Source organism: Felis catus, chromosome A1, assembly GCF_018350175.1.
Source record: "Felis catus isolate Fca126 chromosome A1, F.catus_Fca126_mat1.0, whole genome shotgun sequence".
NCBI lineage: Eukaryota > Metazoa > Chordata > Mammalia > Carnivora > Felidae > Felis > Felis catus.
In genome coordinates this window covers 146,812,704-146,838,506 of record NC_058368.1, presented here as the reverse complement: position 1 = coordinate 146,838,506, position 25,803 = coordinate 146,812,704, and the positions used below count along the sequence as shown (strand labels likewise).

Sequence of the window (25,803 nt, the reverse complement as noted above, 5' to 3'; positions counted from 1 at the left end):
TCACCCTTTGCTCCTTCACTTCTCTCAGGCAGGAATCGCTTACCCTTGATCCCTCCCTCCTGAACAATGGCTCCCAATAGGATCATTAATACAACACTTCCTCAGGCAACCTTACATTGTACCGCCTGCCCGCTGAAATTAGTCATTTTTGTCTCAGTTCCCTCTTAGTATTTTATTTGCATCACCATTACTCTACGTAGCACAGTTTTCTATGTATTTATGCTGTAATTAATTATTGACATGTCTTTCACTCATTTAGAGCCTCCTTGTTAATGGACTGTTTTATCCACCTGATATTCTTAAGACTTTTGACCTGAAAGGTTAGATCAGATTCAAACCTGAAAGGTTTGAATCAGAGTTCAAAGAACCTGATCTGTTCCAGTGTTCCACCCACCACAGGAATCCCTTGTGTGATATAATTTGTTGATCTACTTCAACACCTGCAGCCTCAGAAAGCACTATGTATTTTGCAGGGCAATTCGTTTCACTTTGAGAGGGCTTACCAAGAAGTTCTTGCTGACATTGTGCGAAATCAGCTTTCCTCACTGTCATCCATTTGTTCTGGTTTTGTCCTGTGAAGCTACCTTGAATAAGTTTATTATCTTCCTAGTTCGTATTTGGGCAATTTATTTCTAAATGCAAAACAGTATGTTTTGTTCTATAAAAGTTTATTATTTGGGGCACATCATTCCAAACTCTGCAGATCCTTTTATTTCTTCTAGCTTCCAAGCCACATTGCAATCACTCTTAGTATTAGCTTTATAACCCACGTACAGGCTTTGAGCCTTGGAACTCTATGACTGAAAGGAAAAACCCAATTTGTATTACCATGACTTGAAAGCAAACCTCCTGATTGATAGTGCTCACAGAATTATAGAAATGAGTAAGATAATGTCCTTGTCACTGGAAAGGTCTCCTTTTATTAAACAAATAGCTGGTGCACCAGAAAAATGAAAAATAAATGTCAATGCAGAGTTGAAAACCTTTATTTTCAAAATGGAAGGCATTGATCTTCTGTACTCCTTTATTGTGACTATCTCATTATGTATTACTATTTCAAATTAATCTTCAGATAGCAGAATGAGAAGAACAATGCATCATCATTTAAACATCTGCATCCCATAAAAGGTTAGCTTATGTCAAAAATTGAAACCTAGCTTGGTCTCATAATGAAATCATTCATGGTAATGCATTAATTGCCCAAACATAAAACAAAATAGTTCGAAGAGTTTGAGGTCTAAACAGTGAAGGAAAATACCAATTTACTATAATTGATATAGAGCAGGGCCACCTGGGTGGCTCAGTTGATTAAGCATCCAGCTCCTGACTTTGGCTTGGGTCACGACCTCACGGTTCCTTAGTTCAAGCCGAGTCCCGGTTAGGGCTCTGCACTGACAGCATAGAACTTGCTTGGGATTCTTTTCCCTCTCTCTCTGCTCCTCCCACACTCACACTCTCTCTCAAATTAAAAAAAAAAAATTAGTATAGAGCAAAATGTGATCTTAATGTGTGTTACTATGCATTCTGTGAAAAAAAATGCACTGCCTCCCCTCATCCCTCTTTGTCTGCACCAGCATGAAAATGTCCATGCTGAGCATCAGAAGTAAACAATCTATGACTCCTGGATAATAATTATTCCATGGCTTTGCTATAGGCCAGTAGCTGCCACCTCAGAAGGGGAGAAAGTCATTCAGATATGACATACCTACAATATCTAGAATGCCAGGGTGCCCTCTTTTTAAAAATCCTGGTTTCTATGCAGCGTAGTAGTAGATAAGTGTAATTTTAAATAAAGCATGTGTTTTCAGAAGGGATTCCAGTTGTTCCATTCTCCTAATGTTAAAGTAGAAGTATAGAAATTATGCTCCTGTTATTATCAACACTTTAAATTGGTTGTTAATTAAGCCTATTATCCTAAATTATGGAACAGGACTGGTTTACTATGAAATTTATCAGGAATCAGTTCTTTCTTTGTTTATGTATTTCATTTATGTATCAGAATGTTCTCATGAATTGCAAATCCAAATTTTTGGTGCATGGGTGAACACTACAGGAAATTCAAGTTTGAATGGACTATATAAAAACATTTCCCTTCATCTGTGCCCTGCTATACAATTGAAAATTATCTAAGCGTACACAAAATGTCTTGCAGTGTATTGACTGCCTGTGAAGTTGAGATTTTGATATAATTGCATTCGTGCTCTGTGTAATGCTTAGGATCCTTCGATTAAAGAAGATTGTTCCAGAGCAGAGCAACTTTCTGTACAACCCATGGGATTTCTCTTGAAGTAAAACAAAGGCATCCTGGGCCTTGATAATTTACAACTTGAACTATTTTGCTCCTTAAGGACAACCAAAGGAGTGTTATTCAGCATGACTAGGCTCTATGTAAGTTACCCTAATAATAGTAATCATATAAAGTCACCAAAAATATTTTGGACACACCTGACGAAAAAAATAATAATCTCCTTTAAGATTCTCCGCTCTTGGAGGATTATTAACTGGCTAAATAGCAAATTGAAAAGTGGTGAATGGAGATAAAAACAAACTGTATCTTTATTTATAAAGCCAGATCTTTACGTTCAGATGCTGGAAAGCACCCTTGTTGGCTGAGATACAAAGTGTAATAGGGATTGGAAGCTTACTTCAAGGGGCAGTATGGAAGGAGAGAGAGGACAGAAAGAATAAGTTCTACCAAAACACCCAAATCCCAAAAAGCAAACAAACAAAAATGTTCCTTCAGTAGTTTATTGAAGGTAAGCTCATCACACTGGATATTTTACATTTGTTTGATTACTTCAAGGTTCTCTCTACACAGCCCATAGCTGAAGTAACCAAACAGATATAAAATATTCAGTGTGATGTACCTTACCATCATTATGCACCGAAAACAAAAAGAGCAGTATCCCTAATATGCAAAAAGTTCTTAAAAATCAATAGCATGGTTTCAACAGGAGTGCCAAGACAATTCAACGGAGAAACTATACTCTTTTCAACAAATGATGCTGGGAAAAGTAAACAGCCACATACAGAAGAATCAGTCTGGACCTCTACCTCATACTGTACACAATATTCATTGAACATAGATCAAAGGCCTAAACATAAGAGCTAAAACTATAAAATTCTTAGAAGAAAACAGAGGAGTATATATTCATGACCTCGAATTAGGCAGTGGTCTCTTAGAGATGACATTAAAAGCACAAGCAACCAAAGAACAAATGGATAAACTGGGCTTCATCAAAATTAAAAACCTTTGTGCTCCAAAAGTCAATATCAAGAAAATGAAAGAACAATACACAGATTGGGAGAAATATTTGCAAATCATACATCTATTAAGTGTCTCATATCTAGAATATATAAAGAACACTTACAACTCAATGATAAAAAAACAACTCAATTTAAAAATGGGCAAAGAATTTGAATAGACATTTCTCCCAAGAAGATATACAAATGAGCAACAGACACATGAAAAGTTGCTCAACATCATTAGTCACTGGGGAAACACAAAAACCAAAATGAAGGCTTCCCCGGGTGGCTCAGTTGGTTAAGTATCCAACTCTTTATTTTGCCTCAGGTCTTGGTATTATGGTTTGTGAGATCGAACCCCACATTGGGCTCTGAACTTATGTGGAACCTGCCGGGGATTCTCTCTCCCTCTCTCTCTGCTTCTCTCTCTCTCTCTTAAAGTAAATAAATAAGCATAAAAAAATGAGATGCCACTTCACACCCACTAGGATGGCTATAATTAAAAAGACAGACAATAATTTGTTTAATTAAAACCTATCCTGGTAAGGACGTAGAGAAATTGGAACCCTCATGCATTGTTTGTAGGAATGTAAAATAGTGAAGTGCAATCCCATTACTAGTCCACACAAAAACTTGTACATGGATGTTCATAGCAGCATTTTTCATCAGAGGCAAAAAGTGACAATATAAGCCTAATAGCCATCAACTTCTAAATGGATAAGCAAAATGTGATATATTCATGCAAAGAATTATTAAAAAGAATGAAGTACTTATATATGCTACAGATTGAAAACATGATGCCAAATGAAGGAAGCCAGTCATAAAAAAAAAAACACATAGTGTATCATTCCATTTATATGAAGTGTCCAGAATATGATAAATTGAAACAGACAGAAAGTGGATTTGTGGTTGTCAGAGAATGGAGAGTGACTATCACAGGTATAAGGTTTCTTTTAGGAGTAATGAAGTGTTCCAGAATTAGATAGTGGTAACGGTTGCACAACTTTGTGAATATGTATCTTTAACTTACTCATCTCACTTTGTAGAATTGAGCCTAAGAAAATAAATTTAGATTGCTAAAAATTTACCTATAGCTATGTGATGACAATGTTTTATTAGAAAAACAATAAAAACATACTTAAATATACAAAATACATGATTGTTTAAAATATTTTTGGCATGTATATTTTATACACACATAAACATCCATATCCATGTAAAAGAAGATTTGATGAAATGGAAAGATGCTGATCATATATTCAATTTTTAAAAATCACTTTTAAAGACACTGTATAATTTGGTTTTATTTCGGTGAAAATAAAAATAGCACTTGTTATTGGCTAAAATGTTCAGATATGTATGCAATAAATATCTTGCTATTATAAAAATAAGGCTGCAATAAACATAGTGGTACATATATCATTTTGAATTTGTATTTTTGTTTTCTTTGGGTAAATACCCACTGGTGGAATTACTGGATCGTACGGTGGTTCTATTTTTAGTTTTTCAAGGAGACCATATTGTTTCCCACAGTGGATGCATCAATTTACATTCCCACCAAAAGTGCACAAGAGTTCCCTTTTCTCTACACCTTCACCAAAACTTATTTCTGGTCTTTTTGATACTAGCCATTCTGACTATTTTGAAGTGATAGCTTATTGTTGTTTTGGTTTGCATTTCCTTGATGATTAGTGATGTTGAACATCTGTATGTCCTCTTTGGAAAAATGTCTATTCAGATCATCTGCCTATGTTTAATCAGATTATTTGTTGTTTTATGGTGTTGCATTGTAGAAGTTCTTTATATATTTTGGATACTAACCCTTATCAGATATATCATTTGCAAATATCTTCTCCCATTCAGTAGGTTACCTTTCATTTTGTTGATAGTTCCTTTTGCTGTGCAAAAGCTTTTATTTTTGATGTAGTCCCAATAGTTTATTTTTGCTAGTGTTTTCCTTGACTGAGGAGACATATCCATAAATATGTTACTAAGGGGAATGTCCAAGAGATTATCGTCTATATTTTCTTTTAGGAGATTTAGGTTTTCGGATCTCAGATTTAGGTCTTTAATTCATTTTGAGTTTATATTTGTGTATGCTATAAGAAAGTGATCCAGTTTCTTTCTTTTCTTTCTTTTTTGCATGTAGCTGTCCAGTTTTCCAAACACCCTTTATTAAAAAAGACTGTCGTCTCCCCATTATATATTCTTGCTTCATTTGCATAGCTTAATTAACCACAGAAGTTTGGGTTTATTTCTTGCATCTCTATCCTGTTCCACTGACCCATGTACCCACCTGTCTTTTTGCAATTGATTTCTAACATAATTCTACTATGGTCAGAGAGTATATTGTGCATGTGTTGGATCCTTCTACATTTATAAGAATTATTTTATGGCCCAGAATGTAGTATCTTGTAGAATCCTGGTAGATGCCTGGTATACACATGAAAGGAATGTATATTCTACTGTTATTGAATAGAATGTTGTATAAATATAAATGAGATCAGGCTGATTTATAGTGTCCAAGTCTTCTTTGTGTTTACTGTTTTTTTGACTAGTTATTCTATAAATTACTGATAAAGAGATATTCTCTCCTTACAGTTGTATCAGGTTAAAACCTTCATGTATTTGAAACTCTGTTATTAGTGGCATACATTTTTTTTTTAAGATTGTAATGTCTTACTAATGATTTTATCAACTTATCATTATGAAATTATCCTCTTCTCCTTGCTGATATTTTTTGGTTCTGAAATCTACTTTCTGATTTTAATATAGTCTCCCCATCTTTTTTTATTAGTATTAGCATGTTATATACTTCTCCATCCTCTTACTTTTAATATATTTTTCTCTTTTTCATTTAAAGCTACTATCTTTTAGGAAATATACAGTTAAGTCTTTCTTTTCAACTAAATCTGACAATCTCCGAATTTTAATTGTTTTATTTGGATCACTTACATTTAACATAAATATTGATATTGTTGGTTTTGAATCTATCATCTTGGTAATTTTGCTACTCGCTTCTTCTATTCTTCATTCCCTGCCCCCCTCCTTTTTCTTTTTTGGATTAATTTAACATTAAAATTTTTTCAGGGCATCTGGCTGGCTCAGTCAGTAGAGCATGACTCTTGATCTCAGAGTTGTGAATTCCAACCCCACATTGGGTGTACAGATTGCTTAAGTTCTTTCTTTGAGCCACTCTCTCCTCCCCACACCCCTCCCCTCTCTTCCCCTATCCTCACACCTCTCCTCTCATCTCCTCTCTTCTTCTCTTTCCTCTCCTCTCCAACATTCTGCCCTGTGATCTCTGACTTCATTGGATTTCCAGAACACTGGGCTCTATCCCCTCAACTCAAGTGTTCCAGTGGCATCGATGTAGACTCCATCATCCTGCACTGTAGCATGGAAACTTTCTTTTGGCAATAACCTCGGACAATCACACACGAAGCACATTTTGAGTGCTGTTTTTTCTATATTTTGTCCATTTTCCTTTTAGTTATTTTAGACAAGAGGTTATAGATCCTGCCCCTCTTACTCCATCTTTATCAGAAGCAGAAGTTCTACATGGTTTTATTTTCATCTTTTGCTTTTCTTTATTTTTGTAGTTTTTCTAAAGTAATACACATATATATAAATAGAAACTTATGATAATAAAAATATGTGACTTATTTTAATAAAGTAGACAGGACAGTACTAAAGGATTTACTTAGTTATTAATCATACTAACATGCTTGAATATCTAACAAATAGTTACATAAATGGTTTTCAAATTATATCAGGTACTTTTCCCTGAGTGGAGAAAAGGCAGACAAATATCATAATTTAAGAGAGGAAAATGGGCGAAATCTTTAAGAAAATGGACTTGTGGCTCTTGTCGCAATATCAAACTCATATTAATAACCCTAAAATGCTACAATTGTACTGATGAAAATACCATTAACTTGGCTCTAAATAGAAGTTGCCCAACATTTTTCTTATTCTAGGTTCCAATGTGTTCCCTCAATATTTTTTCATAAACCTTTTAGTCCCGATTTGCAGATGTTTCTCTCATGACCAAATAGTTAATGAGAATTCCAAGGCCTAAATGCTCTACTTTGAATTACATCTTTCACTTTTCCCAAACTCAGATTCATCACACTACTAAAAACCTGTTTCTACATCTGTGACTTTGGCTTTTATGATCTCCTTGGGTGGCTCGTTTATTCCTGGCATTTCTAAACCTCAAATTATGAAGGAATTTTTCTGAAAAAAAAAGTATCAGAGATTCTTAACTATGAATGTCTTGGGCTTTTAAGGGCAAAAAGAAAAGACCAAGGTATTTTCAAAATGATTGTCCTTTGCATTATATCCAAGTAGATATGACCAAGGACTAGTGCCAGGAATGTGTTCCATGCAGTCTTTCTTCTCAAGTAAGCTAAAGATTGCTTCCTCAATTAGTTCAAACTTCTGGGTGGTCTCTTAACAAATAGTTCTTTGAAGAAAATAGTGAACAAATAATACTGCAAATGTAAAATAATATTAGTTATTTAACTTTGAAACTAAGGAAGGATGAATTTTAATGTTTTATGTTTATTAATATAGAATTTCCTATCTCCGACTTTTAAGAGGGAAAACTCTATGTAAATCCAGTGGAAGAAAAAAAGTTTAAAGATGCATATATATTTGGACTTAGAATTAACTGAGTGTAATTGTGTGTGTGTGTGTGTGTGTGTGTGTGTGTGTGTGTGTGTAAACTACTTGGTTTTATTATTTTTATGTGGAAATAGATGCCTACATGCATACTACATTCTGTATTAAAATCAGCATACAATAAATTTAGAATATCTAAGGATATTTGGCAAATAAATAACTTCTTCCATTTCTGAGAAAAATTGTCCATTACTTGGCCTCAGTTTGCATATTTGATTCTACTTTCAAGACTGAAGTCACCCCATGTGTTCTACAGATACCATCCACCCTCTGTCCCCCCCAACCCCCATTACAGCCTGCCCTAGGCAAAACACTAAAGTAGTTGAAGTAGGTTTTTGTCAGCACTTCATTCTTCCAAAGTCTCCTTTTTCCTTTTTACACTTCTTGGCTGGCCAGTGGAAAAAAAATTGTATTTCCGTTTTGAGGACATTTATTGCCCAAAAAATAACCATTTGGGCAGCTGTTCCCTCCAGAGAAACATAAGACAGGCTGACAGTATTAGTAATCGTCACTACTCAAATACCCATAACTGTGGTTTTCATTACTACACTGGCTTTGTCTACCTAACAGTTTGACAATGAAAAGAGTCACCATTTAGGCTCAGAATATTCAGTTAGAGACTTGGCTAAATCCAGTGACTCCAAACCCTCCCCACCATCCACCCCAAACAGAAAAGATGGCCAAATTAATTTTGTCGTGAAAAAAGAAAATCTTATATAAATGGGGGCCTAATAATTAGAATGATTGGTTAATGGACTGAGAAAACTCCAATAAAGTAGACTTTATCTGTACCTGTTGTAGACTTTGCAAGTCCTCCAGGCAAGCTCATTTTAAATGGCATTTTTGTCTGTACCAACACAATGTCTGTACGAAGAATTGTACATAAGCGTGAATAAGTTCCCCCATGGTGCTGATAGGCTTCATCTTCTATTGGCCAAATGGGCACCAGTGAGCAAATGAATATTGTCTGGCCTTCAGCTCAGTTTTCTTAGTTTAAGGCTTTATTCGTAGAATTATTAGTAGCTATTTCTCATTGTACATAAGCAGAAAGTGATAGAAGTTTTCTGCCTCTGTCCACTATTGCCCTGAATGCATCATCTTACAGCGTTATTGTCTCCTCAGTCTATACTAATGTCTCCCATTTAAATAACATTTCCTCAAATATCCATTTTCCAAAGTAAAAAAAAAAAAAAGATTCAAACCTGCCCGCATTTGCCAAATACTATCCCAGGAAATTATCCACAATCATGGGCACCCACAAAAGAGGTCAACAACCATTTGCTTTTCATGTGCATTTAATTATTGGAGAGAATTTGATTTGCCAATTATGGTAGTATTTTAAAGCAACTTCATTTTACAATTAAGAATGAAGACTTCTTAAAGTGGGGACTATGCCAGTGATTTCATGCCAGATCCATTGTGGATATTGAAAAGTTTAACTAGTGAAGAGAACCAAATAAAGAATGGCAGGAACTATTCTGCTATATAGAGATAAACATAGCCTGTGCCTCAGAAAAGGCAGCCAAGGTGGATGGTGTGATTCAGTGGTCATTGGGATGACTTCCTGAGCAAAATATTTCTCCCACTGCCTAAAATGTTCACTATGGAAGATAAAAATCAAAGGCATTGTTCAAGAAGCAAGAGACCAACAGAAGACTAAAGGCAAAGGAAATACTGGATTTAAGGGTAGAGAGGGTCAGAAAATAGCTATCACTTGGGTCAGGGATGGCAGGTCTGAGGAGAGAGCCTTGAAATGTAAATCCATGAATAGGTAAAATGTCTCAGACATCAGGGTATTCTAGAAAAAGGAAGAAGAAAGAAAAGAAACAAAGGAAGGAATTGAGGGATATGAGAACACATTTTCTTCATCCCATTTGGCTTATTTTGTGACTAGAAATTCTTGTCTATCCAGTATTTGTTTCTTAATGAAACCAAGGGGGTAAAAACAGCCTTTTGATGTGTCAGTTGAAGAGCAGTAACGGGGAATGTTCTTATAAATGCACTTCCATAATTTAAATATTGTAACACCAAAGAACAAAAATACAAAGTTAATCAATTCTCCTGATACTTTCTTTTTTTTTTTCATTATCCATATTAAAGAGTAGGATGTCCTAAAATATTAAAATTGACAGATCACTTACACAATAGTCTGAAGACATTCTTCCAGCCTGCATGCTGGAGATTCAAGGGCTGATAATACAATAAGGGCAATGGAGTTACATTTTAGTTGGGGAAACTGAGCATCTAATCACATTAGTGTCACATCCAATGCAATCCAATGGGATTTCAAGAGGTCATTGCTGGTTTGGATTCCATAATGGTAAGATATTTGGGGCTATGGATTGCATTTTATATGCTTACTTCTAAAACATTGTTGAATAAATGCTTTGAATACTATGCCAGTGAGTAGATATTTATTCTGTCATTCTGCAGAACACTAAACAGAAATTTATGCTTTTGCTGAACAGGGTATTTTTTGCCAATTGTGCAGTTTTTAAAAAATTGATTTTGACTGGACTAGATCATTGAGGTTAATGATTCAGTGAGATCATTGTCTTTCCCTCTTTTCCTCTGTGTGTGTGTATGTGGGTGTGAGTGTGTTTTGCTTTTTAATAACTAGTTGCCCTTGTTATACCAGTTATGTTGAAGTCCTTTCAGTATTTTCAAGTACATTTCCTCTTTTGCATATACTTTAAAATACCTGTCACATTAACTATCTTAACTTACAAACAGCCAACTTAACCTATTAGCTTTTTTTTCTCTAATGGAATTTTTACAGAATGAAATTCTCCCCTTGAAAATCAGGAATGAAAAAACAAAAACAACAACACACCCTCCCAGATGTGGAGAAAATAAACCTTATCCTGCTTTGAACTTCCTGAAATTTAATTGACCTTCTTTTGTTTTGTGTCACTTTGCACCCCACCTGTTTTACTCTCCTCTCCCACCCTTTGGCCTGGCAGTGTAGATTCAAGAACTTTCCTGAGTTCACATGCTGAGTCTCTGAAATGGCTGGGATGGCGTGAGGGGTGGGGCCTGTGCCTGTGTTGGCATTGGATTTGCTGCACTACATTTTTAGTCAGCATCAGCAGAATGAAGAGGTGACACGGTTGCTTCAGAATTCATTGCTAGAAATTACCACCTGAAGTCCAACCACACTGAGCCTTTTTATTTCGTTGCTGCTCTTGCTATTACCAACTCAGATGAGAATTAAAGTACGTGGCTTTCACTATCTTTGCCTCTCATATAAGCCAAGGGAGGGTTCTAGAAGCTGTGCAGGAAGAGACCAGCAGAGTTCAGAACCCCTCACTAAGGTGATTATATTGGACAGACTGGTCTTGTTCCCTACGCTACCTTTTCACCACTCACAACTGCTGCTTCTTTGTTTTCCTGGTCATGTCTTTCCCTTTTTAACACAGAGGTCAGATAATCATGCAAGGAGTTGGCCAGAGGACATGATTCTTAAGTAAATTTAAATTAGCAGGTAGGAGGAAATGAGACAGAAAATTTGGCCTCAAGTCCTGTTCTTTCCTTTCCTGTTCTTCCCCCTATTTGACTGCATATTACATCCCTAATTTTTGTCTGACTCTGCCTTCACTGGAGGTACAACTTCAGACAATCTCCAAAGTACCAGTGTGAAGAAATAAAATGGGAAATACTGACGAAATATGGGCTCACTCACACTAAGCTTTCAGAGGCTTATGCTATGTTTATTTTCCGCCAGTGTGAGAATACTCTATCAAGAAGATGGCTGAGGGATTGGTGAGAGAGGTAGAGGAGGTGGGCAGTTAGCAACGAGAGCCTGTGTAAATGCTTCAGTAACTTTCATGCTTTATGTTCTTCCACAAACGGACTCCAAAAGCTTGTGTGGACATACTTGAGAAAAGGCATGGGAAGACATAGGCCCTGGGCCAAAAGTGGTCTTTTATGTTAGATTATGTGCTTCAAATGAGCAGCAAACGTGCAAGATATGCCCACGGCAGGTTGAGATTGAGGTAAGCGAGAAAGGATCGTAGCAATCCACACAAGCAATGGAGTAACTGAGTTACTCCGGTAACTAGTTACCTCTGGATCACCCTTACATCAGCTGTAAGTACTGAATAATTCATTCGTTATTATTCATGTACACTCAGAGGAAACTCACACGATGCTAGGAGTATCTTTATAAAATATCATAAAGTTCTGAAATCCAGTTTTTGTCCTCAGTGGGGCTTAAACTTCTGTAACATTAACATGGAATCACTTTGAGGTGGTTCATTAATCATTTGAAAATTTTATGATTGTTTCATTTGTATAAAATGTGATGATTGTTTCAACAGGTTAGTTGTGTGTATGTGTGCGTGTGTGTTATGTCTCATATCAAGAAGGCTAAAACATATGGTTGTGTAGGTTGTGTACTGTACAACACTGGGGGTTGCCATCCATTCTGCAGTGCACAGTGCAACACCAATGCCCCTGAACTCCCAGTGGGTCCCAGGGGATATCATGGTACATAGTTTCTACCCTTCTGGAGTTTGTATTCCAGTAGTTACGCACCCATGCAATGGTGTATATTCTGCTCTTGAATCCCACACAATATTCAGAGAACTACTTTCAAGTATGCGGCTTGACACTCTTTTGATATAACCCAGTATGAAAATGTATTAAATTTTTGGTGTGCTCTGTGACTACACTGATGTTGAACGTACAGTAACATCTGTGTGAATCTGGCATTTCGGAACAGTAGGTGAAACCCAATACTAAAAGTTAGCCTAATAGGCTTTGAAATGTTTACATCATACTCTTGTAAAACACTAGAAATCTTTGGAAAGTGTGTTACGGATGCATCTTCCTTAGTCAATAAAACACGACACGTGTAAGAAAATCCCTGTTTGTGATGTGCTCTAGCAGTTATATTTTTAGGGTATTAATTTGAGATATGTAAAGATAAACTAAGCCACTTGCAGTGGTGGTGAGGATTTGGTTAGAAAACCGGCTGGCATCAAGAAAAATGCAAATTAGCGTGCCGTGCAAGGCCTTCTTGCCCGTGCCCTGGATGCCTGTCCAACCACGCGCCAGCTTATCCACATCGCTGTTCTGATTATCCTACTCTGCAGTCACGCGGGGCCTCGTGCAACCGTTCAGCGCCCCAAGGCCTCTCCCAGCTCATTTCCTTTGTGCGTGCTATTCTGACAGACAGCAACATCCTCTGCCCCCTTCTCTACCTCCTTGTCTTGCAGATCCAGCTGTGCCATCATCCTCTTTGTGAAACCACGCCTGTCCCCTCCCAGGCTGGCTTAGGTGCCTGCCAAGGCTGCTGCGTCCTACAACTCCAGAGGGTTCCCATCCCATTGCATTCTGGGGAGCCCTTCCTCTTTCTCCAACAGCATCCCGAGTCGTCTCTATGCACTTAGCATTCTGCTCCGTGCTACTTCTTTGCAGCCTCCCTGAAGGGTGACTTTGGGATCTGAAGCCTTATATCTACTTGCCTGGCATAAAGCGGTGCTTAGTGGATAATTACGTGAATTGTGGCTTCGTATGGCACAGTACATAATTTAGGGGCCCTTAAGCTATGTAAAGCTGGGTTTTCCCTCTCTGGATCTGCTCAGATTGTTCACTTAGCCTATCTGGTGGGTTTTTCTTGGTTGTGATTTCTGTACTTCAAGTCATTTCTCCCATTTCCAGTGGCTGTTGCTGCCGGCCGCCTTTTTCAGGTGTCCATTAGCACTAAGGAGCACTGCTCCTTCTCTTCCAGCGGCTGGGTTTTTCCTCTCCTTCTCCTCCTCCTCCCCCCTCCTCTTTCTCTTCCTCCTCTTCCCCTTCTTCTCTCTCTCATCTCCCCAGTTCCCTATTCCCCTCTTGCTTCTCTTCTCTTGTTCTGTTCTCTTCTCTTCTCCTGTTCTTTTCGTAGGCTTCTCATTGGTAGGGGCTTTGGCACTTTAAACGACTGCTTACAAAAGCACACTTTTCTAGAACCCAATCTCTGAATCAGCCATGGACATTTTATTGCCCATGACATTTGTAGCTTTAGTGGTCCTCTCGGTATTTGCTCTGTAGCATGCACTACACATTATTTTCAGGTGTGCAGTTATTACCAACATCTGAGCACAGTGACTGAGAGCTGTGTATGTGCTGTTTTTGGACAGCAGTTTCTTTTTTGAAGAGTTGTGCAAATGTTACCATTTCTCTTGCTTTCTAGGTACTGTGTATTCTCAGGATCACATTTCATCACCTAGGTATAAATACATCTGCATACCTGCTAAAGTTAACAAGGTAAAAGAGATTACTCATAGGTCCTTAGTACACAAATAATTCTCAACTGTCATTTGCTCAACATTGATGAGAATTTGGGACTTTTATGTTCGTGGAATGAATGCTGCTTTCTATGAAAATTATGGAAGAGTAAAAAACATAGTTTTTATAGTTGTTCCTTTCCTCTGAACTTTGGCAAAACCCACCCAGGAACAAAGGCACCTCTCCTAGGCTCTCACTTGCAGGGACTTGAGACCCTCCATTAACATTTACAAAGCCACGGTCACATTTGAAATGGAAAAGACCCTGAGAAACTTAGCATTGGTAACTCTAGTGGTGGGAATTTGGAGCCAGGTTGAAAGGAAGGGTCTGTGGAAGGGGTGGGGGTGGTAATTTTATGGTGTTCAAGGACACTGAAAACCTTTGAGATTCAGGTGTACATGTTTTCCTTGCTTCTTGCGAGAATACAACTCACTTTTATGTTTTATACTCATAGATGATTATTTGGTTCTAAGTCAAAGGCAAGCCTAATACATACTACAAAAGTTTTAACTGATATTATTATTTATAAAAGAAAGTTATAAATTATGTAGATATTTTTAGAGTCTAGAGTAGTCAGTTCTAAGTGACTAAGTCAGTGCTTCAGCGCCTATAAAGAAGATTATTTAATGATTTTAGTTGCTTTCAGAATGAACAAATTCCTCAGCTAAAGAAGATGTAAATGAGGATAATTTTGTTTTAAAAGCTTAAAAAATACTTTCAAAGATTACTATAACTTAAAAACCTATCAAGATGAATTCTTAGGCTGTATCTTGCATCATAAAATCAATTTGGAAACTCAATTTAATGAGCTTCACTGTCGATATTTGCCAAGTTAATTGAAGAATATTGTATTCTCCCTTTTTGTGCAGTGTAGACACAGCCTTTTGGGCTGGAACAAGCTTTGTTACTCATAAGCCAATGAACTGAATTCTGATGAGAATTGTGCTTTGACGTAGGATGTGAACCAATACTAAACCTGCCTCAGGGTCTTGGAAGAGACCTTAAAAGTGGCAGCCAAAAGAGGTGGGGACTGCACCAAGCAAGAAGGAGACAGAAGTTTCTGCTGCAAACGATCATTAATGGATTTTTTTGTTTTTATCATGACTTAGTACAATCAGATACCTCAGTAAATCATCGATCATAAAGTTCTTCCGTGTATTTAGTAAAAAATCAGAATTGACATACATTTAAAACCTTTCTACACCTTCTCAGAGTCTGATCACCGTAAAAAATATATGTGAGTTGCCTGATTCTTGTTGTTTGTCAACTATTTTAGAATTAGATGTGGGATGCCGTGGTGAGTTTAGAGTTGGGTTTTGCATTGTGTAGAAAACTTGTGACTGTTACATCTGTGATGCCACCAAAGCTGTCTTGTAGATGATGTGCAGTTGTATTTTTAGATCCAGTGTTAATATAATGTTTAACTGAGAGATGTTTAAATTTTTGAGCTTTTAAAAAAATGCTAAGATTTTAAATGAAACGGAGTCCTAAAATATTGTTTTGCTACCTCAATTAGACATACTTTCAAAGATAGTTTAATTGAAAGTGATGCTATGATGAGTTTTCTACCCATATAAACCCTGCTTCTAAATATTTTATTTAAAAATCTTTCTTTCAAATTCTAAGGCCTGTGGACGTTTGCATCCAATTACTAGTATTCATATGAGCTAGATTCTAAACTCGTTTTTATGTAACCTACACTTAAAAGCAGTTCTAACATTTCTCAATTTTATTCATATTTGCACATTAAAATATTAAAAAGGGAGTAACTTTCCATGGTTTTAAGATGATGTAAATGAGTAATAAAAAATGGAAGTGGTTTTATTTTATGTGCTATTGTCTGTTTTTGGATTTGTTATTTGTTAGGACAAAATGAGGTAGCAATCTAAATTCTTAATCTTTTATATATATATTGATTCTTTTATAATGTTTTATAGTGTTTATATGTCTATATTGTTGGTTAAAGGGCTCCTTTCAATCTCTTTTAAATGCTGTGTTTAATTAAGTTCTATTTGAATTGCCGTTCACTAGGGAATATGTCTACCTTTGTAGAGTTCTTAATTTAGTGCCAAATTCCTAGTTCCATGTTCAAAAATCATTTACTGTTACTGATAATGACAATAAGTCATTTGATTTTACACATTAAGAAAAAAATATTTTTGAAGCCTAATTTTCTATTACTCAACGTAAGTTGTTGATGCTACTGAGATTTTTGATCATGGAATCAAAGAGGAATGAATTATAAAATGAAGTCTTTCTTGCACAAGTGTGCCTAGCAAGAATACTCTTTAGAGCATACTTATTCACTCTACAGAGAAAGCTTTTTTTTTTCCCCCCAGAACGATGCTAACATAGGTACATGCTTTAGTGTTTGGTTTTTGAAGAAATTACTCTAGGCTAGAAATGAAGAAAATTTTAGTGAAATTTTTATTTTAGTCAAAATTTAGCATGTGGACTTACTACTTCTGTAATATAATCACTATTATAATGTCAATATAATGCAGCATTTAGCCTAGTAAACAATAAAGAAACTATGAGATGGCCTGAGAAGTGGCAGCAACATTAATTTATATTCTAACAAATTGAATTATCTTTTAAGAATTGTTCATGATGTGATTTGATTTTTGACCATTTTCTTTATGTGTAATGATAGGAAATGAGTATTTTCCTCTGTATTCCATGAAGGATGCACTTTTAAGAACAAGCAATATAATATTCATATCAAATATGCTCTGATTTTTAATGTTCTATGGTAAAATTATGCTTTTCAGGGCAGCAAAAGTAGGATCCATTCGCCAAAGATAAATAGAAGGGAAGATAAGAGATTTTCTTTCAGCATCGCCATCATCAAAATGTATTTTTGTTAATATGTTAACAATGTACTTATTGACTTCCTCTACTAAGAACTGTCTGGTTAAGAAACAAACTATTAATTATTGAAGACATGTTCCTGCCTGAACCTGAAAACTTAGAAACCTCATGTAAAGGAAAGCTTTTGAGTAGACAGTGAGAACACCTGCAGATAGTATGTAGCCAGAGCTGGCAAAAGTACACTAAAGCTACTGTGCAATTTCTTCTACACTCTAAGGTTTTGAAACCATAAGTCTTCTTGTCCACCTATCATACCATTTTTTTTTCTCCAACAAACTGTGAATTATATGCTAACAGTAGAACCAGAATATTGGAATATATTGACAGCATGTCTGTGATTTCCTTTGAATGACCAGAAAGGAGGGTCTTACTGACTGTCCATATAAATGTGCAGAGAAACACATTTTTAAGTATGTAATTTCAGAATGAATAGGTGTGTCTGTGTCCACATGCCATCCCACCCATGTGATGTGGCTACACATGCAAAAGTCACTAAGAACATATGATCGCGAGAAAGTCATCTTTTACTATAGTTTCAATGTACATACTTTCCTTCCTGTCACATGAGTGAATTTTGACAACCACCTGTCCTGTGGTATTAACCCACTTCGAGAGATTCTTGGGTGAAGAGGACACACTACAACATTGGAGAGCCATAGTTTACTCTGCTTACTCTTTTCATAGAAGAAAAATGAGTCAAATAAGATGTAAAATAAATATAAAATACTATATTATATCTATAAATCCATCTCCAACCTCAATATGAGCTGGGATAGATAACACAATTCCAAAGGAAGGTATTGCATGCCAATAAACTTTGAATGACATGTTTGCAACTTTTAAGTATTACTTTCAGTTTAGGGTTTTACATAGTTTATGACCTAGACATATCAGAATCCTGCTACATGTGCTTCATTCATTTATTCATCCAGCAATGCCAGACTGTTACTCAGAAACAAGTTCTTAAACTTATTAATATGTGTATGCACTGCTTCCTCCACACCCCCTAGATATTCAACAAAAGCTTGCAGAATTGAACACTATAAACATCAAATACAGTTCCTACTTTTATTCATGCACGCCTTGTTTCAATTTATTTGGGAAAACCTATCAGCAAACAAAACCACTGTAGAACTCTTTCATAAAAATGGTTTGGGGGAAGTCTAACTCTTAGCTCAAGAATTATTTAAAGCAGTTTCAGGTGGGTCAATGAACAGCTTGAGCAAATGCACTTTGATTAAGTGAAGGGATGCTAAGTTTGTCCCAAACTCCATCAATATTCTTTCAGAGAGAGCTAGCAAAGAATAACCAGCCAAAAGCAGTAAGTGAATTGAATTGGCTATTTAAACAAGTATTATTGATATCATCCCTTTAAAAATCCATGAATTTGTTTGCTGAGGAGGACAGTCCTAAAATGCAATATAAGCAGATTGGAGGAGGGCCTGATCTCTCCAGTAGGAAAAAAAAATACATAAAAACAATAATAAAAATGTGTATAAAGCAGTGACATTTGTCATCAGCTGTTCCAATTGATGGATAAAAAACTTGACCCCTTCAAAGCAGCTGCATGACTTCTCTCAGGGTCACATAACTAGATAGTGGCAGAGCAAGGAAGGAAACTAAATTCTGCCTTCCCTTTTTTACCCTTCTACCCTATCTCCCCATCTGCCTAGGAGAGCTCCAATTTACACGCTACTGTTTTCCATGTAATTATACTTGTCCTGTACATTCTATGCCCTGCTTTGTATGATAAATCAGATGACTGTGTCAAATATCGAATAATATGATAAATATAATAAAATATAGGAAGAAGAGAAGAGTGGAGAGGTAGGGTAAGATTTATATTCAATGAGTGGAGAAATAGAAGTAGAGAGGAGAAACAAGAAGAGATAAAACAATGATGGAAAATGTAGAGAAAAATTGGAAATAAAGTAGGTGATTTCAAACTACAGAGGAAGAAAAAGAAGTAACTAGTACATTTTAAGACGCAAGTTATTCATGTTCAAATTAAGACGCAAGAGTCATGAGGATCCTAGGAAGCAACAGACTGACCACGACCAGACTAGAAAGCGACCATGGCTGGCCATCTAATTCAGGGCATCATAAATGCTCTTTAGCTTCTCCAACAGCTTGTGCTTTCATATAACAATGCAAGATGACAGGCGAAAATGCCACGTTCACTTGAAGTTTATATAGACTCACTCCCTGAGGGGAGTTGTATCACTGAACAAAGATTTCTTTTTTTTTTTTTTCAATTATGGCTTTTCTCTTGAGCAATGGGTATATTCCAACAAGTTCTGCATTCTACTACCCCCATGTGTGCAATAAATCTCAGGGCTTAGGTAAAAATCCAAGTGTCCCTCTGCACACTGAACAATTCGAACGCATCATTAGGGTCAATTCCTTAGCCATCATTTGGGTCAAAGGTCTGACTACTGGATTGCACCTATGTGTAGAGTCAAAACAGAAAACAAGGGCGCCTGGGTGGCTCAGTTGGTTAGGCATCTGACTTCAGCTCAGGTCATGATCTCACGGTTTTGTGAGTTTGAGCCCTGTGTCAGGCTCTGTGCTGACAGCTCAGAGCCTGGGGCCTTTTTCGCACCCTCTCTCTCTCTCTCTCTGCCCCTCTCCCACTCATACTCTGTGTCTCTCTGTCTGTCAAAAATAAATAAACATTAAAAAAATTTTTTAAAAGCAGAAAACAAGGCCAACCAACAACAGTAAAACAACAGAGAAACTGACATAAGGTTATTCTTTTTAAAAAAAAATGCTCAACACACAAAAAATATACAATTTGAGAAGTCTACAACTCTTAATTCCAAGAAATAAAGGCCATTCTAATAGCAAAAGGGTAAAAGAAAAAAAAAAGGTTACTTCAAAAAAGAACTAATTTTTTAATGGATTAATGTTACCTAATGAAAAATTACACTTTTGGAGTCCCTTCTCTTTCGTTTTTCTTTCTTTTTTTTTTTTTTTATTGACCAAGTTTTACCACTGACCAAGTTTGAAGAAACACTGATCATAAACCCTCTTCTGCCTGTAACTAGATCAGACTTAAAAGATACCGAAGAGGAAAAGATTCCATTTCGAAGTAATTCTGTCAAAGGAGATTCTTAGTCAATCTGTAGCAACCTTTGTATTGATTCTGGTAATTTCTAAACTAAGTTTCAAGTACTAAACTGAAACCTGGTTTACTTCATTAAGTTCTCAGTGGAGAAGAAGTAACTCTTACCATTCTCCATATAATAATAAGTGTAACTCTTTACACAGTATTAAACTCTCCTCAGTCTCAGCTGCTTTAGTCCTCATAGCTGTTTCTCCCAGATTCAATTTTCCATTCATTCTTCCTCTTGGCACAGGGAGGTTCTGGGTGCTGGGTGTGCAGTGAGAAAAGCATTCATACTGTGCACTCAAACATGTCTTGTGCAAACAGGGCTGTGATTAAGTGCTACTCCTATAACCCAGTGAGAAAGGGATGAAAGACAGCATTCCAACCTGTGTGAACTGTAAGAGATCTGGGAGACCGGACTGGGAGAGTTGAAGGCCTTTCTCAAGGCACAAAGGACAGACGCCGTGAGTGGCGCTGGAGAGCGCAAGCCAGAGCTCGGGGGGGGGGGGGGGGGGGGGGGGGGGGGGGGGGGGTCAGACTGCCCAGATCCCCAGTTTCTCGTTTTATGTGCTTGGGACTCCACCACTCCGACTCTGGTTCTGTAACTGTAAAATGTGTATAATAACACAATTCTTCAATTGCATTGTTTTGAGAAATAATAATTAAATGGGTTCAGGAAATGTGTGGCATAGGCCTCTTGGCACAGAAAACAGCACCCATGCCTTCCATTGGGTTTTACTAACCTACTACCTCATACAGTAATTTTATTTTTTGTTATTTTCTTAAACTGAAGTAGCGTTGACACACAGTGTTACATTAGCTTCAGGTGTACAAGAGTGATTTGACAAGCCTATACGTTACCTTGTGTCACAGTGTAGCTACCATCGTAACACAAATTTTAGCAGTGTTTAAGAAATAGCAATTGGCGGGTGCCTGGGTGGCTCAGTCGGTTAAGCGTCCGACTTCAGCTCAGGTCACAATCTCGCGGTCCGTGAGTTCGAGCCCCGCGTCAGGCTCTCTGCTGACAGCTCAGAGCCTGGAGCCTGTTTCCAATTCTGTGTCTCCTTCTCTCTCTGACCCTCCCCTGTTCATGCTCTGTCTCTCTCTGTCTCAAAAAAAAAAAAAAAAAAAAAAAAAAAAGAAATAGCAATTGGCCACTTCGCTATTAGACTACTGGTATTGGTATATCTATACTTGTATCAAACTACTAGACTTCTATGTTGACCACACTATCTTGCTTCCGAATAGCGGTTTAATTATCACCAAAGCAGCACTGGAAAATTACAGCCCTATCCTATGTCTTTGACCAAGAACACAGGCATTTCTGTTTGAACCCATCTTGAAGCTGACTGCAGCATCAGGCAGCCAGGTTTGGTCGGCTATAAAAAGAGACGTCAATGGTGTGAGCTGCAGGTGAACTGAGTGCTAATTCAAGGTTGGTAAATAGGTGGTGGTATAAAGGTCCCCTAGATTTCCTAAATTTTACTCATATCAAAAACTGAAACTTTTTACCTAACACACCTGGATATTCAGAGAAAATGTTGTTACAAAATGCAAATAAGCAGGATTCAATTCATTCCCTCACATGACCGCCTGCTACCTCCGAGGCATCCTTCTCCACTGAGCACCAGCACGCAGGCCTCTGGCACAGCCCTGGTGCTCTAGGACCGCACCCTAGGACCTCACGTCGCAGTGCAGTTGGCTTCGACACCTGAACACTGTGGCCCTAAAGTTCGTTCTAGGGGAGCTTAGCATGTCATAGTCCCACGCTATCCTGCCTGGAGTGCGTTAACGCCAGTGAGGGTGCTTGAAAGTGTGCACCGACCCACGCCTGTATTTGAATCAAAAATCACTGAAGATGTGCCATATCCTTGTTAAAATGAAGATGGTGTGTGTGTCAGTGTGTGTGTGTGTGTGTGTGTGTGTGTGTGTGTGTGTATGTACACACGTGAGCACCAAGGCAGTGTTTGTGGCCCTAGGTTGGTATCACAAGTGAGGCAGGGCACAGTCATATTACAAAAACTGCCATCTGACTTCTCATCTATAAGCTGTGAAAAAAAAAAGTTTATATTCACATATAACACAAATTAAGGTTTTCAGAGCTTGGTAGGTTCAAGTTAAAGAAGCTAAATAAAAAAGGCAATAAAACAAATAACAAGTTTCACTTTCAGAGCAACAAGCGTAGTTCAGGGTAGGGGTTGCTTTTCCTTGAAAGCAAATACAACTTACTAGATGTGTGACCTTCAGCAAGGTAACTGTCCGTGTCAGGAAAAATGGAAATTTTGGTCTCATGGTCTCAAGGCATTGTAGGTACCGTGCTTAGCATAGCACTTGGCAAATAGTAGACATTCAACTAAAAGGAACTGCTGTTGTTATTATTATTATTATTGTTATTATTATTTATACCCCTCACCCCACCTGGGATGTTTGCATTTTAAAATTGAGCTGTTGGACAATGAATATGTTAATTCAATGGAAAGAACCTCCAGTGATACAATTTCTAATTCTCTGGTATGGAATTAAAGGAGATGCACAAATTTGTGTGGAATATGCTTTAAGTAGAAGTGAATAAAAATGAGGATGGCTGTAGGTCTAGGATGTACAACTGTAACAGTGTGCATGTGTATGTGTGTGTGTGTGTGCATAAATTCTGCTGTAAATGACCATGCAAATGTGGAAGTTAACATAGCAAATTCTCTGCTTCTGCTCATCTGATCCCTCACTTAGAATTTTTCTGCTCTTTAAGTGATGAAATTATATATGCTTTCCTCCCACTCCCTCTTCAACATCTCCCTGTACTTTAAAAAAAAAAAAAAACTTTTTAAATGTTTGTTTATTTTTGAAGGAGAGAGACAGAGTGTGAGTGGGGGGGAGGGGCAGAGAGAGAGGGAGACACAGCATGTGGAGCAGGCTCCAGGCTCTGAGCTGTCAGCACAGAGCCTAACACGGGGCTCGAACTCTCGAACCTTGAGATCATGACCTGAAACAAAGTCGATGCTTAACCACCTGAGCCACCCAGGTGGCCCCACATTTCCCTCTCCTTTGATTCCTGTAGCAGGGAGAGAGCCCATGATACCTCTTGTGTTGGTTTCCCCACTGTCTTATGCTTGAGTATGGAATTGTCCCCATTATATTCCAAACTCGAAAAGATCACTTTTATTATGTGTATTCACCCAAAGTACAGTTGTGGGCTGAAAAGAGGTAATATTTGTTAATAATATTCCTATGGACAAAAGTCAGTATCTTCAAAAACGTAATCATTTCTGGGCCATCTGGGTGGCTCAGTTGGTTAAGTGTCCGACTTTGGCTCAGGTCATGATCTCACAGTTAATGGGTTCGTGCCCCACATTGGGCTCTGTGCCGACAGCTCAGAGCCTGGAGCCTGCTTCGGATTCTGTCTCCCTCTTTCTCTACCCCTGCCCCACGCATGCTCTGTGTGTGTCTCGCTCTCTCAAAAATTAATATTTTTAAAATTAAAAAAACAACAACAAGCATTTCCAAAAAACCCTCAGAGACACAGTCAAGTGAACTTCAGAAAATAAGATGAGCAAATCAAATAACATTTTAAAAGCGACACCCTCAGTGTCCTGGAAAAGTAAGTTTCTTCATTTGCTCATCCACTGTCTTCTTTCTGTGTCATAAGGAAGAGAAAGAAAAGGGTTCAAGTTAACATGAAAGACTGAAGCCACAGGCACCACAGCAATGCCCAGTGTTAGGAGAACGCAAAGAGGGATTTCTGTCCCAGGAGAGACGGGGACGCCTGTGTCTTGTGTGTCATCAGGCTCTGGAGTCAAGGCAGGCCTGCAAGGACCTCCAGGAACAGACTCAGCGCTCTGTAATGAGTATTCCAGGGAGTCAGGCTTTCCTGGAAGAAACAAATTAGTGTGAGAAGCCAGTACTGTGCAATTTCAGTTTTAAAAATAGCCAAGTGTTGTTAAGGCTGCGATGTGCATGGGAAAAAAAAGAAAGCCCTTGTTAATATCTGCCTCGGCTTTCACATGGAAACAGAGGAGCTACACTCAAATTCTTCCCTGGCAGCTATTGCCAAGGTCATAAGGTTTGTATCACTTGGAGTCACTTTTTGGCCCTTCCAATGACAACGTTTGGGGGCATTGTGTCCCCTTTGATCAAATTGGTCTCGCAGTAAAGAACAGCCAAGTGAGGGCTCTGCCTCTTTCACTTAGGACCAGGGCCGTGCTTAGCTGTCGGCTCAGCCCTTCATTTGCATAATTGCCCTGGGAGGCTGGCAGGGACGCTCCCTGCAGCCGTGCCTCTGCTGACTGCAGAGACCCCACCTGGCACTCTAAGTTGGTGCGTCAGCATTTTAGGGAGGAATGAATGAAAAATCAATCAGGATGACTGCAGTGGTACCATGCACAACTCTAACCTAGTTTGTCCATAATCTTCAACTCTTCACCATCGACCCAAGCAGTGTTTAAGATGGTAAGTGAATCTGTAATAAATGTGCTGCTTTTACTTAATCAGGGATTTTTGTTTGTTTGTTTCTTCTTCTTCTTCTTCTTCTTCTTCTTCTTCTTCTTCTTCTTCTTTAGAACAAGCAAATCCAACTTGCTTAGGAATCCACATGTAAAATGAATGACAATGTCAAGTTTCATGCAAATATTTTTCATTTGCTCCGGTTTAAGATTCAGTTTCTAATTAGACCCGGTGATACTCACGTGCAGGGCAGCTATGTCAGATGGTGGTTTTGTTAAGTAATACTTCAAATTCAGAGATCAAAATAATTTTTAAAGTCTTTTTATATCCTTGCCATATCTTTTTGTAACTAACTGTAACTCTCTATATCAAAACAATACTGATTTACATCTCTAGATTTACAATTCTGCAAAGATAGAGTTAAACACTATTTGGACTCTGGCTGCATAAGGGAAACTGGAATTGTTCAAAGCTGCAGTCTTCAGCTCCCAAAGACAGCTACAGTAACTTTCTGAACAGATTGGGTTAAATATTTTTACAGACCCATTCTATGATGATAAGGCGGTAATAAGTTGTGCAGTGCAACACTCCAAAGGGTTCCAAATCTCACAAGCCTCTTTGTATGTGATGCTCTCACAGTGAAGAAGATTCTTTGGGTTATAAAGATGATGAAGAGCCTACTTCTCCTGGTGCTGATTTCAATCTGCTGGGCCGATCATCATTCAGACAACTATACTCTAGATCATGACAGAGTTATTCACATCCAAGGTAAGAAAACGCAGGTTCTCATGAAAGTCAAATTAATTTCAAGTTACTTGGAGTTGGGGTGCTTGGTTGGTGTTTCTTAATTTTAGCTCTGCTGCATTGGCTTTTTCTTTTCCTTTCTGTTAATTGGTGAACATGCTTTTCTGGTGTTTGAATGCTATTGCATTACAGTAAAGAATTGAGGACAATTAAAGCAGAATGGCTTAGGAATGTCCAACCGCAAGGGGCTGATGCAATTTGTTCAGGGCTTTTTACTACGGTTGGTGTCTTCCAAGTAGAATGAAGGGCATAAAGTTTATTTAAATGTAAGCGAAAGGAGGGAGAAATAGGAAGTAAAACTCACGATGGAAGGTCATTCTGTTCGAGTAATCATTAAGAAAAACCATGTGAAAATGAAAGTGGGACAAGCTAAGGTT

At 37.7% G+C, this 25,803-nt stretch overlaps 1 protein-coding gene across 5 annotated transcripts in view; it reads left to right on the top strand.

The window, feature by feature from the left end:
- The window catches only part of HAPLN1 (hyaluronan and proteoglycan link protein 1), a 71,256-nt gene that overhangs the window by 12,884 nt on the left and 32,569 nt on the right, over positions 1 to 25,803 (top strand). For 2 of the 5 annotated variants that reach the window (XM_019836384.3, XM_019836372.3), the window contains exon 2: positions 25,262 to 25,390. In XM_019836384.3, coding sequence (XP_019691943.1) covers positions 25,288 to 25,390 — 103 coding nt within the window. In that variant the 5' untranslated portion in view covers positions 25,262 to 25,287. Of the gene's footprint in view, positions 1 to 9,606; positions 9,619 to 11,547; positions 11,551 to 15,282; positions 15,443 to 24,365; positions 24,629 to 25,259; positions 25,391 to 25,803 lie in introns of those variants that run through there. The other 3 variants (XM_019836379.2, XM_019836382.3, XM_006927834.4) reach the window with 3 other exon arrangements.